We start from the raw sequence: 15,567 nt of genomic DNA on the forward strand, positions 1-15,567 counted from the left end.
CAAGCAACGGTGCGACAGCTGGGAGAAGCACTTCATTTTTAAAAATGACGCTGGTGAGGTACCTTTAAACAGTGTATGAAAGTATAGTGGACTGGGTTGAATTTGTCTTCCTTAGAAACAAGCGTATGTCCGTCTCCCCCAAGGGCCAGGCGGTGCTGAAGTCCTAGCAGGGCTTGAACCACCTCAACCCTGGCTCTTCTTGTCCACTGATTTTGTAATGACCTTTAAAAGCTTCTTGGTATCTTTATTTCTAATGGAAAAGAAACGACCCCACACATCCCAGAACCAACCACATAATCATTAAAACATTTAAGGCTTCATGTTGTGAGCAAGCAGGCTTGTGTGATGTTTAGCTGTATTAGCAGCAGAGGATTTATTTTTACACACGGCTCTTTGGCCACAAGGGGGAGAGACAGAGTGGTCACAGGCTCCGCACCAGACTGGTTTTGAGGCTGCGAAGCTAGCTCCACAGTGTTCACTGCAGACGCCCACCGGCCGCGCCCTCTCTCCGTGGGCACAGGGGCGGCTGGCGTCACAGTGAGCACACAGGCTTTGGGAGAACATTCTAAGTGCTTCATCCGGCACGGTGCTGCCCAGACTCAGGAACGCCAGCTCAGTTCAACCAATGTTTTGCAAAATCACTTGGGAGATCAGAGCTGCCGCTGGCAGCCAGGCAGGTTGGGCAAGGCCACCTCCCTTCCCCCATGCCTGCTGGGGGAGGCGCGCGCCAGTGGGGGTCACACCCTGGGGAGCAGGATCAATGTAAGGAAACAGAACCCAAACCTGGGCCCCCCGTTTGCGTGGGCTCCTCCGGAGCTGCTGGGGCTGATGGCCCGCTCGGATCAGGAGTGCGGACCAAAGCCAGGTCTCTTTGTCCAGCAGTCGGCATGCCATCATGTAGAAGCTCCTGGACGCTTCTGACCGTCCTGGGGAAGGGTCCTACTACAATGGGGGAGTTTCGCCTAGGGCTGCAGGATGCAGCTCTGTCCCTCACACCACGGTCCTAACGTCCCCTGGACTCGAGCCAGGCAAGCAGATGGCTATACATTCACAATACGATTCCGGAAATTTTGTAACGTTTAAAAACATGCCTCAAACATGCGGCTTGGAAGAAAAAAATAGATATTTTTAATAACAAGCATTCAAAAGTCAAGCACAAAAAACTGATCCAACCCAGTGTATGATCACCCGTCCTCTCATACTTAAAATGTTTAGTATAAAAATACTCACTCTCTTGGTTTTATTGACATCTTTTATGTTTCGTTTGAAAATATCTCCAAACTGTACAGAAAGGTCAGACCATGCATTCACAAATAACACACTATTTCTTAAAATTATACAGTGTAAAAGAGTAAAACATTTTTATTATATTTTTTTCTTCGAGAAAAACAGATGTGTGATAGAGGCTGTGGCAAAGTCTTGAAGGGCTCAAAACTGGGCAAGGTTTGTTCAAGCCTGAAACAGAAAGAACACATGTGAGGGGAGACCTCGCCCTCCTCCAAGCTTGTGGGACCGCGCAGGGGAGAGTACTCAGGGCAGAGACCCCCGGGACATTCGTGGGGGCGTCTCTGCAGCAGCCTGTGTGCACAGATTTCCTGACCCTCCAAAGATCCCTCACGAGAGCAGCGACCTTCTCACCTTAGATACACGGGCAACGTATTTATCTCTTACCAGAAAACTTTCAAGACCTTCTTCCCCTGCACTTGCAAGGAAATGCTCACATGTGGTTTGCTTTGTGGCAAAAAAAAAAAAAAAGGTGGGGGGAGGGGGCAGTCTTGGATCATCACTGAGACTTTGCTGAGTCCCATCGCGGTCCTGTGTTTGCTTCACCTAGGTGAAGACTGCAGAACCTCTAACTCTGTCCAACTCCATTTTCTCGCCATTCTACCAACACGTCAAGACTCCTAAATTTATGGTTGTGGAAAAGGTACGTAAAGGGGCACCTGGGTGGTTCAGTCAGTTAAGCATCCAGCTTCAGCTCAGGTCATGATCTCAGTTTGTGAGTTCGAGCCCTGTGTCAGGCTCCATGCTGACACTGAGGAGCCTGCGTGGAATTTTCTCTCTCTCAAAAATAAATACAAAGGCACACAAAGGTCTATGCAGAAGTAGCTCTGCATACACTAGAATTTTGAACAGGGAAATGCTTCTGTGTGTGGGGGGGAGGAAGCTATAAAGAAAATGGCATTATTAGTAACCACCCATCTAACTTTCTGAAGTTAAACTGATGTAAGAGGATGTGTATTTAGCAGTAAATCCTGAAGTGAGAAGCATTCTGTGAACAAACATCACTAACCGGACGAGCTAATACTCCTATGCAGACCAGACCCGCCCAGTGCTGGCTGCACGTGCACTGCGACCCGGCAAACCCTGGCACGGCCTGGTTTGTAGATGACGGCAGAAGCAATGGGCCGCAAGTCAGAAGATCCAGCATAATTACCACAGACCTATGGATCACGGATCTGGACACTCGGAGCCTCAACTGTAATATGCGGGTGACACTCACCAGTCTCTCGAGCCCGCTGCCACTATTCAGTTGGTGCCAGTACATCAGTTAACTGTGCTTTTCACAGGCCCAGCCAGACAGCCCTGGGGTTGGAGATGCTCCCAGGTCAAGCTCTGCAAGGCTTGACCTCCATGACCCTCCACCCTTGCCTCATCTTCTCAGCACAGCTCTCTGAAATGGCAGGAGCACAGGAGATAGACTCCTTCTGGAAATCTCACTTTGACCGTTCTGCCTCCCCCAGGGGCCCAGCACAGGCAGGGGGATCACCGGTCACTCGGCAGATGGTCGGTGATGGAGAAAGCAGAGTGGGCCGGGACTGTGCACACCCCATCTTAGGTACACGTCACAAGACCTGTGACACTTGGCAGGGGCCGCTCTTGAGAGCTACATCCCATTGCCACACCCTGACTTGAACCCGGCTGGGGCACCAGGGTCCCACACTCCAGGCGTGTGCGGCACAGAGCAGCCCCGGGCAGGTGGCAGGGGCCATGGCGCCAAGCATGATCTCTGGGGCTGGAGCAGCTGACCTTCCCAATGACCCCGTGACCTCACAGTCCCTCAAATGCCTGACCTGCTGCCCTTGAACTACACTGAAGGAGCCTCCCCACCAGACTGGGAGGAGGCAGTGCCCCCTTGTGTCCCCGGGTCTGGGCGGCCACAGAAACGGAAACATGCTTCGAGGAAGTGGACACGAGATGCTCTCTCCCCTGCTCTCCCGCGGCTTGTCAGGTCTGGAATGACAAGTTCCACGTCATCCCAAACTTGATCATGGGCCAGCAGTCCGAGCTGTCTGTTGATTCCAGGAAGCCGTTTCTTAGGAACAGCAGTCACCCTATGGCTGTTCCTACTTTGGAACAATTCACAGGGGACGGCGCTTGGCAGCCCCTGGATGCTGGGAACCTGTGGGGCCTGCATGTGGGGCTCGCAGAGCGCCATCTTGGGAAGGCAGCCCAGACCCCACGTGGGGACACGGCAAAAAAAAAAGGGAGGGGGCGGTCTTGAATCATTACTGAGACTTTGCTGAAACCCAAGCTGCCACACTGCCTTCAGGGACAGAGAGGAAGGACTGAACGGACAGGCAGAGGAGCACAGGCCATGTTCCATGTGTGTGCACACCTGCCCGCGGGCTTAGGCTGGAACAGGTGCCCACGGTGTCCACCAGCCCTAGGCAGGGGCCCAGCGGGTCTGCCTTCTCTGCTCAACAACCATCCTTGGGTAAGTGCACGTTGCTACTGCTGGCCTTTCTGGTTCCACAGCCAGTTCCCAGACAATTGTCCCCATCGCTGTCAGCTGTGCCTTGGACATTGCTGCGGTGACCTCAAAGGCATCACCTCTGAACCCAGACTCACCATAACACAGCTCCAGCTCCCGCCCCCACCACTTGTGTCACTGTCCCTCCACCCGGCCCCTGGTGACACGGACGACTGCTAATTCCCGACACCACCATCACCGTCTTGGGTTTGCCTCTCCCGGTATGTGTTTCTAACTTGACTCTTGCCCTCAAAGCTTGGTCAGAACCCACTTTTGACAAGAACCTGTGGGACATATGCTTACATCCCCCTTCTTCTGTCCTCACAAACTCCTCTCAGAACTCGGAGGGAGTGCCACCTCTCTGGCCTTCCCTGGGCACTTCAGCCTGCAGGCCTTTCTCCTCGGCGTCCTCACGAGGAGTCCTCCCTGTCCAGGCCATTGGTTTGGCCTCCTGAAGGATAATTTTCCTAAGACTATGTCCTTGTTTCTCCACCCCAGACATCATTACCTGCGTGTAGCAAAACTTCCGACACTTGCACTCTGGGGCAGCAAAGGAGACAAGAACGATGGGTAATAAATGGCATGTGACCCTAAGACTTGATCACACCCCCCTCTGAGAAGCCTGTGCCTGGGGTGCCTGAGAAGCACCCTCAGCACCTGCATGGGGCAGCTCTGGCCCTGACGGGGGGCTGCCCCAGGAAGCAGTTTGGGGGGCGGAGGGGGTGGGAGGGTGCTTCTGGCTTCCCCAGACAATAAGCAGCCCACCCTGACCTCCCATCACTCTGTCCCCTTCCTCCTGCGCAGGAAGCAAGGTGTGTGGGGCTGGGTAATTTTGGCTGATTAGCAAGGCTTTGAGGTGAAAACCCATGGAAGGGAGGAGGGAAGAGAGAAGAGAGGGGAGGAGAGCTGATAGTTTCCCGAGCTTTTCCATAACTGTGCCGTGTAGATGTAATTCTCACATGGGAAAAGAATGCGTCCACATTGCCATAGATGTTCCCAGACTGAACAGAAGGTCAGAATGTGGCTATTTCAGTCCCTGTAAACAAGGAAGGGGTTTAGCTAAGAACGGAGTTCAAACCTTGGAATGTATTAACAAGGACATTTTAAACAGAACACAGAGACATCCGGGAACACAGCGCACCACGGAGGGGTGGGGGCTGGGGGGGGGGGGGGTCAGGCTCCGTTTGCAGGGCAGCCTCTCCCCACAGAGCCTTTCCTGAAGGGGTGGGGGCTGAACCACGCCGCGCACGTGACAGGACACACAGGGAGGAAAATGCACGTAGACAATCTAGTCTGGGGTCAGGCACAACAGTCTCCATTGAAGAGCACGGAGAATGCTGCTCTCTGAAAGAATATTCTACAATTCGGAAACATTTCGTGTCAGTTGTCCTCAATCAAAAAGGTCGGCCTGTGGCCCTCGGTGCAGGGGTTGCTGCTGGGTTTGGGGCCAAGGCACTTGCCGGCAGCTCAGGAGCGACGCCAGCCCTGGCCGTGGCTGCTCCTCCCGGACTCAACTGAAGCTCTTTCTCCCGACAGTGAGACTGTTTCCCCCATCCTTCTACATGCACTTGACCTATTTACTGGTGATTCTTCCCCAAGAGTCTCTCCAGCATGTATTCATTTCTCCCCAAAGTCAGGTAAGGAATATCCCCCCCAACCCAACTCCCAATGAACATGGGACACAGTTTTCATTTTATACCTGTTGGCCTAAAAAAATCAATTACCAATATTAATTTGTAATAAAAAGCCTAGCTACTAACATTTAAAAAGGCTCATAGTCTCGAGTCTCCAGAACAGTCTTCTGGAGTTGGAAACTCCTCCCCCACATTCTATATACACACCCCCAGCCACCTCTCCCCATGTGCACCCGTCAGCCCCAGAAACCAGCACAAAGCATGGGCCAGTAAGCTGCTTCCCCGTGTGGGTTCCAGCTCCACACTTAGCCAGAGAAGGCTCCAGCCTCCTCACGGTCCAGGCCCTCCGAGGGCTCATGAGGGCAGGCCAGAAGCAGTGCTAATGTCAGGCCTCCTCCAAACTCGATCTTCCACAGACGGCCCCAGAACTGGCAAGCCCCAAGGTGAACATGGCTAGTGCCGATGACACCTTGCACCCTGTCTAGCCCATGCTGGCCAGCAGCCCGCAACCCAACTCGGCTCCTTCCCGAGTCCCGGATCCACCCCCACCTCTTGTCTGCTCTGGGTCACCCCCACCTCTTGTCTGCTCTGGGTCACCAGGCCCTTCCGCTGTCTAAATGAAGTCACCCTGTGCTCCAGCTGCCGCTTCCTGATGGGGCTGATCCGCATTTGCCCTGAATTGCTGATGTTTGGGTCAATTTATTGCATTTAAAAAAAAATCATTCTAACTTGCTTCCAAAAAATTGTATGGGTCCTTAAAGTTTGCCAGAGCAGAGGGAGAAAAGACCCCAACAAAACTTGACTTTTAAGAAAGTTTTACCAGGTGATAATATCGGTAAGAACAGCATGGGCGTGGCTATTAAAAGAACCATGGCAAAAGGAGAATCTAATGTGTTAGAAAGCTCTGGAATTAGTGGGATAAATATTAGCCACCCTACATGACATGGAAAACGTTTACCTGTTGTAAGTTTGGTCAGTGGGAGAAACCCATCAGTGGGGGGAAAAGACCCCAAGTACAGGTTGCTGGGTTCCTGTCCAGGCAGGAGGAGGTAGGATCCGAAACCTGGCACCCGAGGTGTGTCTGCCAATGGACGGGCGCTATTCTGAGCAAGAAATTACCTAAGTCCCAAAAATGTGCTAACGACCTCCTTGGCTTGATCTGCTTGATTCTCTGTCCTTAGCAGGAATCTTGCCCTCTTTCTGACTCATCTTTTCTTGACAGGCCCCTTTTAGGGATGAAATTTGCTGCCTTATTTGGGCCGAGACATACCGCCGTTGGCCTGCCCTTGGCATGGCTGTTGTTCAAGGCCAAGTTTTCCAGAGAGACTAGAAGCCCCTCGTGTCGCACCCGGCAGGCCGGTCACCTCTGGGAACGCTACGTTATTGTTTTAAGACAACACATGCTGCTAGAAGCTGACGAATTAAGGAGGAACAGCTGATATCAACTGAAGAGATGAACAGATCACCAAATCACCAAAATCACCCTCATCACCCAGAAGGAAAGTCCAGAGTCGGGAGGAATTCAGTAAGAATCCTACCTCAGTTGTGCCCAAGGGCAATCACTTCGTTCCAAAGAGGGTCACAAGAATGTCTGAGTCATCGGGAAAGGGTTGCATTATGTTCAATATAAGTGGATTCATAAGTCAGAAGGAATATATACATACTACATCTAAAAAAGAGTCTCACCAAAATGGTTAATTTCCAAAAACGGTTTAAGGGCTCGAAGGGCAAAGTGTCGTTGATCTGTAAACCCCCTCAGGTGGAAAAGCTCCTTCCACAGGCTGTGGGCCAAGGCGGTGTGGACAGCCTTGCCAGGCATCGGCCCCACGAGGGAAGGGTGAGGTGCTGCGAGAGCCTGCTCTCCCGGGGTGCCCTTCCCTACGCAGGCTGGGGCTGGAGGAGCTAATGGAGAGCAAAGCCCTGACCCCGGCGCTCCCCACCAGCATGTCTCCGCCCAGAGCACCCATCAGAACCATCTGGGGGTGGGAACACCCAGACCGCTGGGCCCCGTCACCCAGGGCCTGGGACTACCTCCCACCCTGGTCCGGCACCCTGCCCGGGACATGCCACTTCCCCAGAGGACCTGCTCGGCCTCTGACCGTGGAACTCACCGGCACGCTCCAGTTTCGTAGAACAGCTCGAGTACGGTCGCCACCGCTGAAGATGGCATTAACACCCACAAGACAGATCGCAGCCACCATCACACACCTGGAACCTGCGATGGGGGAAGAGATCAGCCATTCACAGGGTGCAGTGACCTCCAGCCCGGGGCCGGCCCACTCTTCGGGTTCCCTGAGGCCTGACGGCCAGCCTGTTCTGAGGGCAAAGAGCAGAGAGCCAATGCCAAAGGGACCAAAGGCCTCTGATGCGGAGCTGGGAACAGGTACCACGTGAGAACGGCCTTACGCCAGCGGCACGGAAGCTCTTGGCTCGAAGTCTCAGGACGTGGTCAGAGGGGAAGGACTCTGGCAGTTGAGTGTGGCTCCCAGGGGGAAGGGCACCTGGAGAGAAGCGTGCCATGGGGGACGTGGTCTTCACACGCTCACTCAAGGGCACGAGCGTGTCCACCATGTGGTGGGGCAGAGCAAAGCTGCACACACAGTCCCGAGACCCGGGTCCCCGGGACCGCTCAGAAGCCCCATCGGGGAGAGGGCTCAGGACCTGAAGGCCCTCCCCCAGCCCGCAAAGAAAGGAAGCGCCCCAAACCCAAACAACTCCAGGAGCTGCCTCAGACCACAACTTTGGTCAGCCCAAGGCCATAAAAGCAATTCTCCAGGAGGATCCTGTGCGGTCACATGCACCAATGAGCTCGATTTTGCTCTAAGCACCTTCTGGAAAACACAAACTAAAACGAAACATTTGTGACTATATCCCATTCCCTAGGGTTTGAGAATTTTGAAATACGAAGGTGCTGAGATCCAGCAAATCATAAATTCTTAATATTCTTCTGCAGGCATGACTGCCTCTGAGCCAGCTGGTTTTCACGAGAATTCCAGGGCCGATGCAGGAAGCTGACTCCCGGCACAAGGACGCCAGAGGCTGTGTTCCCCGTAACAGGCCTGAATGTCGGGCCCCGGGCGGTGCTACTCTCCTTCCCGCAGAGGGGCCGATTCAGACACGCAGCGCTTCGTGAACGGGGGCGCACAGGGTGCTGCTGCAAACCTCAGGTTCCCCTTATGGTCTCACTGGTTTGCCGGCACGGGATGCAGCTCCCCCACACCCCACCGGGGTTCGGATGGAGACTGGACCGGGGCTGAACTGTCCTCTGGGATCACAAGTGAGGCTGATGGAAAGCCTGCCTTCCCAGGACAGCTCTCTTCACAGAACTAAGGAAAAAAGAAAGTTTTCCCCAGAATTTCACTTTAAAAACATTAAAAGAGAAGTAAATGAAATTCCAGTTTCCTAGGAAAGGTTGGGTCACTTGAGGACAGGAAAATAAATATGCGTCTTTGCAAACAAAACCCATCAGCGCACCGCACGTCCTCCACCTGATCCGCACGCGCCAAGAACTTTCGAGGGAGGGCGCCTCGGGTGCCTCCCAGGAAGGCCAGACCAGCACTGCACTTTCAGGAGGTCCCACCGCCAGCCACATCCCCCCAGGGTCTGGCAGCACAGGGCAGCACCACAGCAGCACCTGTTGCCGCGCCAGCTCCCCCATCCGCCATGGGCAGGGACAGTGCACGCGCCTGTCTGTTCTACAGGGACCCCGTGAGAGGGCGCCCCAAAGCATAAAACACCAGAGGCAAGTCCAAATTGTATTCATTTTCAACTTTACAGTGAACACGCAGGCCTTCTGAACTTCCCCTTCCAGCCGAGAAGGAGGGAAGGTTGGGTGGGGGGTGGGGCAAGGCCCTCGTAGGTGGCCCTGACCTTTTCTGTGAAGGCACCGGGACCCTATATCCTGGTCTTCAGACACAGCTGCCCTCTTTTGACTTCTCCCAGGGACCGTCAGGCAATTCTCCCGAAGCACGTGCTCAGGGGTGTTGAAGCTCTCCCCGCCAAACTCACAGAAAATAGGTAACGGGCAAAAGCAGGGAGATCACAGCTTTGGCCACACTTCCTGACAGGGGTGCTTCGTAGATGAGCTCAGTGGGTGCTTCTGAGGCTAGCAGATGTCTGTGGTGCCGTAGCTTAGGGCACTTTCGAATGCATGGCAGTGGCTGGAAGGAGTGCCCCGCACACAGTCCCGGACCTGGTACAGGATTTCAGGCCCGGCCCTGCCTTTACAACTCACGCAGGAACCTACCAGACCCCGGGCTCAGGAAATCAGAACCAGGGCACGTGGCTCCTCACTGGGAAAACGGAGACGCCGCTCAGGGAAAGCAAATCGGCACCCAGGGCTAAACTGCAAGCTGCCTGGGCATATTCTCTGCTCCAGCGTAAGCCTGCTGAGGCACAGGCCTGGGTGGCTTGGCAAAGGGGAAGGCAACAAGACTGGAGAAGTTAAATTCTTCTCTAAACTTGAGTTAAGTGAGTCTGTTCTGAAAAGGGCACCCACATAGCTCTGGGGAAGCTCTGGGTCTCCGCTTGAATGCTAAGTGCCAGGCTGACCCTGGCCCCTCTGCTCTCCTGTGACATACGGCGCCTGCCGGCCCATAACATTTACCTTCCTCCCTCGCTTGGCTTGTTTTCCCCTTAGCACTTCTTACCGCCTGACGACTTATGTTTAATTGTAGCGTATCAGCCATCTTGGCCCTGTTACAGAAAGCGAGCTCCATGCAGGCAAGGATTTTGTCTGCTTTCGTTGCTCCTGTAACCTCAGCAGCCAGAATACTACCTTGCTTGCTGCAGATGTTCACTGGATAAGTTACTGCATTAATGAATTTAAGTGAGACAGGAGATGCAGTTAACAGGAGGAAGGGGAGAGGCAACTCAGGCACAAGCACCGCCCTGGTTCCTGGGCACGTGTGCTGTGGCAGAAAGCATGGCACCTGGGACTCTTCTAGGGAGAAGGCAGGGGTCCCTGCAGGAGCCACAGTGCTGAGTTCCAAGCTCTGTCGTGACCTCCAGTGCCTGGGGCTCCCTGGACAATGGCAGCATCCCCAAGACCCTTGTGCTCATGGCCAGAGACAAACTAGCCCATTCCTCCCAAAACAAAACATAAGGAATACATACACACAGCTTTACATTCCAGTCTTATTTCTTGCCATGTCCTTCGCTCCTTTGTTGGTGCTGTAACTAACTACATGTGCTTATAATTTCTGTGCTATGGTCTTGGTCCATGGCCAGGGAAATTATAGGAGTTCTTAAAGAGCACCCTCCCATATCCACCCCAGCTCCTAATTTATTATTATTATTATTATTATTATTATTATTATTATTATTTAACTATATTTGGATACCCAACAAGAAAAGCTGTGTAACTTGCATTCTCCGTAAAAAGTTACTAAAAACCTGCTCATGCTGGGGGTGCCTGGCTGGCTCAGTCAGAAGAGCATGCGACTCTTGATCTCAGGGTTGTGAGCTCGAGCCCCACGTTTTGTGTAGAGATTACTAAAAAAAAAAACAACCCAAATTTTAAAATAAACAGGGGCGCCTGGGTGGCTCAGTCGATTGGGCGTCCGACTTCAGCTCAGGTCATGATCTCACTGTTCGTGGGTTCGAGCCCTGCATCGGGCTCTGTGCCCACAGCTCAGAGCCTAGAGCCTGCTTCGGATTCTGTGTCTCCCTCTCTCTCTGTCCCTCCCCCACTCTTTCTCTCTCAAAAATAAAAAAAAACTTGCCCATGCTTTCCTGTTCTCAACATATCTGGAAAATGGATCATTTTCAATGATTAGCACATAATCTGGGGTTGTCCACTTCATGGCTGGACCATTAGCAGAACTCTAGTGCTGTGCAGACATAGCTTGTAGCCAGACTAAACACCATCAAGCAAGATGATGAACAAACCAAAACACCAATTACACTTACACCTCTGATGGCCTTATTTATGCCACCAATGACAGTAAACACACGCACACCCACACGTGCCTCTGGGACCTTCCTAACAGGTTCATCCTGGAGCAGCCTGAGTGCTAACTCTCTTTAAAACGTGTATCCATGACGCCCAGCCGTTAGAACTCGAGTTCCTTAGGGGCACAGGCCTTGTTTACGTTTTTATATTTAGTACATAGCAGACACATAATATATGCTTATTTATAACATAAATAAATAAAGCTTGCTTACTTTTCTCGTCTAGTCACTGATTTCCCTTTAGAAATAGGTCAAAGTGAGTAAATGAAAACTCCCTGGGGGGCCCCTACGAAACAGGCCCTGACTGTTGAGGACCTGGAAGTGCGGCATCCCAGTGCTCCACACATTGGACGTGACGGCCATCTGAGTCTGCTTACTGGTCGTCCTATCTGACACCAGACGTCACTCCTGCTCTAGTTTTCTATTCGGGTGCCATCTCTCCACAGACGAAGGAAGTCTCCTCTGATGAACGGAGGAAGGCCACGTGGCCTAGTGGTGCCTCTGGTGGCACCTATCCCACATTTGGCCTTTTTGAAAGATTCATTTTATACTAAAACGTTTATTATTTCATCAGAACCATGGTTTTCAATTCTAATTTACATTTCCCTAAAATTACATGGCCTGGATTATTAGCTGTCTTGGAAAGGACTTGATCCAAGAGACTAGAAGGAACCTGAGTAATGGATCCACCCTGAACTGGTCTAACTTCAGGCAGGATGGGAGAGTGGAGTCCTGACCCCCAAGCGTGGTGGTAATGAGTACAATTATCCATCCTCTTTGCTAATACCTCTCCTCTGCTCCCTCTAGACCCCGAGGAAGGAGTCAGGCCCGTGGCCCAAGTTTAGCTCAGAACAAACGATGCATCCACAGGAGACGTCCCATCTGCACACAGACCCGACAGTTTCACCAGCCACACATCTGAAGGGGGAAACTGCTAGCTCGCCCTTCTTCAGCAGCCACTGCTGCCTCTAGATCTCTGGTAAGATAGGTCTGTGGGGAAGGATGATCTGGAACTTGGTGGGTGGGTATAAACAAAGTGCAGATCTTATTGGCTGGAACCATGCAACTGTTTAATGATCGTTCTTCCCTTGGCCTATATAAATGCTTAAAAAAATCCTTCCTCAGGCCAAATGCCACCACTATACTTTGCCAACTGAAACCGCCAAATTCAAGGATATTCTCCTCTCTTACTCAACTCTCCTACACCATTCGATACTGCTCACCGAGCAGCTCCCTGCTGCCAAACTTCCGGGCTCCAGCCCTCCTCTGCAACTCTGGTCACTTCATTCTCGATGAGCTGCTCATCCTCTGCTGACCTTCTACATCTTGGTGAGCCTCGAGGTTCCGTCCTGCCCACCTCTCTTCCAGTTTCCACAACTTCTTCAACCAGCCACTTACACTGAATGCCAGACCTATTTCAACGCATCAACTCTTTTGTGAGCTTCAGAATCTCCGGTTACCTAACCCACGCCACCTCCAGGTGGACACCTACCAGCCTCTGAAAACTGAGAGAGGAGCACAGTCGTGGGACACAGAGGTGCACACAAGCAGTGCCTTCTGGAGCCACATGACAGCGCTGTACCAGCATCATCCTGGGAATGGAGGGAAGGTCCCTCATGATGAAATGACTGAGGCTTTTCTAAGTGAAGAAGCAAGTGCTGGGGACACGCCATTTAAAAAATTAATTATGGGTATACGGATGTGGAACACGGACTCGGGAAGTCCTGGATGTAATGGACCCTAGAATACACCTCAAAGCTTAAAAATGGTTTTTTCAGGAAAAGTCTTCCCTAAACACTAAGTTTTTAGATTTCAAAAAACAGTAACACGTTTAAATTCTTTTTTAAATTTTTAAATGGACTGCTGACTTTTTTCTAAGAAACTACATTTAAAATATAATTGCCATTCACTAACATTACCATTTCATATAAAACAGATAACGGACCATAATTTCAGAATAAGGGACAAATATAAGTAGTTTTAGAAAAGGAATCTAGGGGTGGCTGGGTGGCTCAGTTGGTTAAGCATCTGACTCTTGATTTTGGCTCAGGTCATAATCTGACAGTTTCTTTCTTTCTTTTTTTTTTTTTTTTTTAAGTTTATCTTGAGACACAGAATGTGAGTGGGGGAGGAGCAAAGAGAGAGGAAGACAGAATCCCAAGCAGGCTCCATACTGTCAGAGCAGAGCCCGATGCAGAGCTCAAACCCATAAAACTGTGAGATCATGACCTGAGCTGAAACCAAGAGTTGGATACTTAATCGACTGAGGCAGCCAGGCACCCTTCATCATCTATTTCTTAGAGTTCAAGCCCCAGGTCGGGCTCTGTGCTGACCCTGCATTAGGTAGAGGTATGTACATAATTTTACAAGAACTCTTAAGCATTTCTAAATGGCTGAAGGTCTAGTTCATGAAAAGTTTCGTGAAAGTTTTTCTTCTGTTTTGTGAAGATATGATATAAACTAAGAGAACCGTAGACCATAGAACTGTAACATTACATAGACTTTCCTCAATTTAAGGCAGACTCCCCAAATGTACACACCATATTAGAGTTCAGAATAATGGTGCTTTGTATTTAACCGAAATTCAGTCAAGATACTGAATTAAAGAAGGCATCTGGAATCTTATACAAATGATATGTTTACAGGAAAAGAATTTATTTGGGGGCGCCTGGCTGCCTCAGTCAGTGGAGCATGCAACTCTTGACCTAGGGGTTGTGAGCTTGAGCCCTATGTTGAGCATACGGTTTACTTAAAATCTTAAAAAAAAAAAAAAAAAAGAAACCCCTCATTTGGTGGTTCTCGGAAAAGGCCTAAAATAAAATGGCACAAAGATGCCATTTTAGCATAGTGCTTCCTTCAGGATAAGAAACTTTAAGGAAAGCCTACTGGAAACAGCACACTGTTGGCCTTCAGTCAAAAGATTAGGTATTACAGAAAGATTAGAACTTACTCAAAGTTCTACTGTGCATGCATGCAGGGAAAGGTAATTCTGATAAATCGCTAAGACTCCCACGACACAGTACTACATGCACGGGGGGATGAGGCGCGCCTGTAACCGGACGAAGGTGGCTGTTCAATGCCAGCAGCAGGTGTGTCCTAGCCAGACGTGCGGACACCTGACGGGAACACTAGCACCGGCTGCTGATTTATGAAGTGGAAGGCCAGGCCTCGGTGTCTTAAGCTAGAGTACCACCTGTCCCTCTCCCTCGATCCCAGGAGAAATCTCCCAGAGAGACGCGGCACCACAGAGGAGGTCCGCGAGTTTACGGATGGCGGGAGGATGGCGGGCAGCCGGCGGGCAGCGCAGGTAGTGAGGCGGCTGTGGGCACAGGGCAGCGTCTGCTTTGTACGGGGTGCGTTTAGGCGCCTGACGGGCTGTTACTCAAGCCAAGTACTTACATAGTATTCAGCAGAACTGACGGGACTTCCAGCCCTGAGAAGTAGCCTCGGAGGGAGGGAGCCAGCGCATCTGGAAAGACATGTGGGGAGAAGGCAGTGAACCGGGGCTCCCAGTGGACATTCTCGTTCCTCACAGGGCATCCTGTCGGATGGCCACCCCTTCACTGTTCAAAGATGGTGCCCTTTTACATTTACCAGTGGGCAGGACCCCCCCCCCCCCCCCGGGGGCTGAAAAGTATCAGAACAGGGCCCTGAGAAACCTTCCACATCCCCTGATGAACACAGGGGCCGAGCTCTCAGCGAGGATCCAGCTCTGGAGCACGCCGGGTCCAGCAGCTCCCATGCTCCCACTGCTGGGCTAAAGTCTGGCCAGTGAGTCCGTTTCTGCACTCACTCAGCAAGGCCTGGGCTAGGAGGCAGGCTGCCTAATGGTTTTCTAGGCAGGGTGTGGAAACATCTACCTGCTTTGACAAGGAAGGGGTGGTTCACGACCCATCCATGCCAGTTGTCTGGCCAAGACATTTTTGAGATTCTGCTCCTGGTTCTTTTAGAAAAGGGTTTCTGGCCTCTCGGTACTGTGGGGTACCTGGTACCCCATGCCCTCTGCTCACTCTGCTGAGAAGGACCTGTAGCCCTTTCTCTTCCATTAGGTTTAGAAAGTGGAAGGCCAGCAACAAAACAAACGGATCAAGTGACGCTCTGTCCACTTAGCAGAATGTTCCCGGTCTTATGCTGAGGAAAACGTGAAGAAACAAACAGAAGGGCAAGTGCACTTTTGCTTTAACAGATATCCATCTGTTGGCAACGTCCGTTTTGCACCTAAGTCTT

The 15,567-nt window shown here is 51.6% G+C and overlaps 1 protein-coding gene across 12 annotated transcripts in view; it reads right to left on the reverse strand.

Annotated features, from left to right (window-relative positions):
- Positions 1–1,105: 1,105 nt before the first annotated feature.
- Positions 1,106–15,567, reverse strand: part of RBPMS (RNA binding protein, mRNA processing factor) — a 176,349-nt gene continuing 161,887 nt past the window's right edge. For 6 of the 12 annotated variants that reach the window (XR_014137638.1, XR_009615911.3, XR_014137636.1 and 3 more), the window contains 3 exons: positions 14,740–14,809; positions 7,500–7,603; positions 1,345–1,455 (listed from right to left, as the gene is read on the reverse strand). Coding sequence is in view for 4 of the 12 variants with exons in the window: in XM_060653153.3 (XP_060509136.1) it covers positions 1,335–1,455; positions 14,740–14,809 (191 nt within the window). In the remaining 8 variants the exon portion in view is untranslated. Of the gene's footprint in view, positions 1,456–4,713; positions 4,791–7,494; positions 7,604–14,739; positions 14,810–15,567 lie in introns of those variants that run through there. The other 6 variants (XR_009615912.3, XR_014137637.1, XM_081795631.1 and 3 more) reach the window with 4 other exon arrangements.

The sequence above is a fragment of the Panthera onca genome, chromosome B1, assembly GCF_046562875.1.
Source record: "Panthera onca isolate mPanOnc1 chromosome B1, mPanOnc1 haplotype 2, whole genome shotgun sequence".
NCBI classification, from domain to species: Eukaryota; Metazoa; Chordata; class Mammalia; order Carnivora; family Felidae; genus Panthera; species Panthera onca.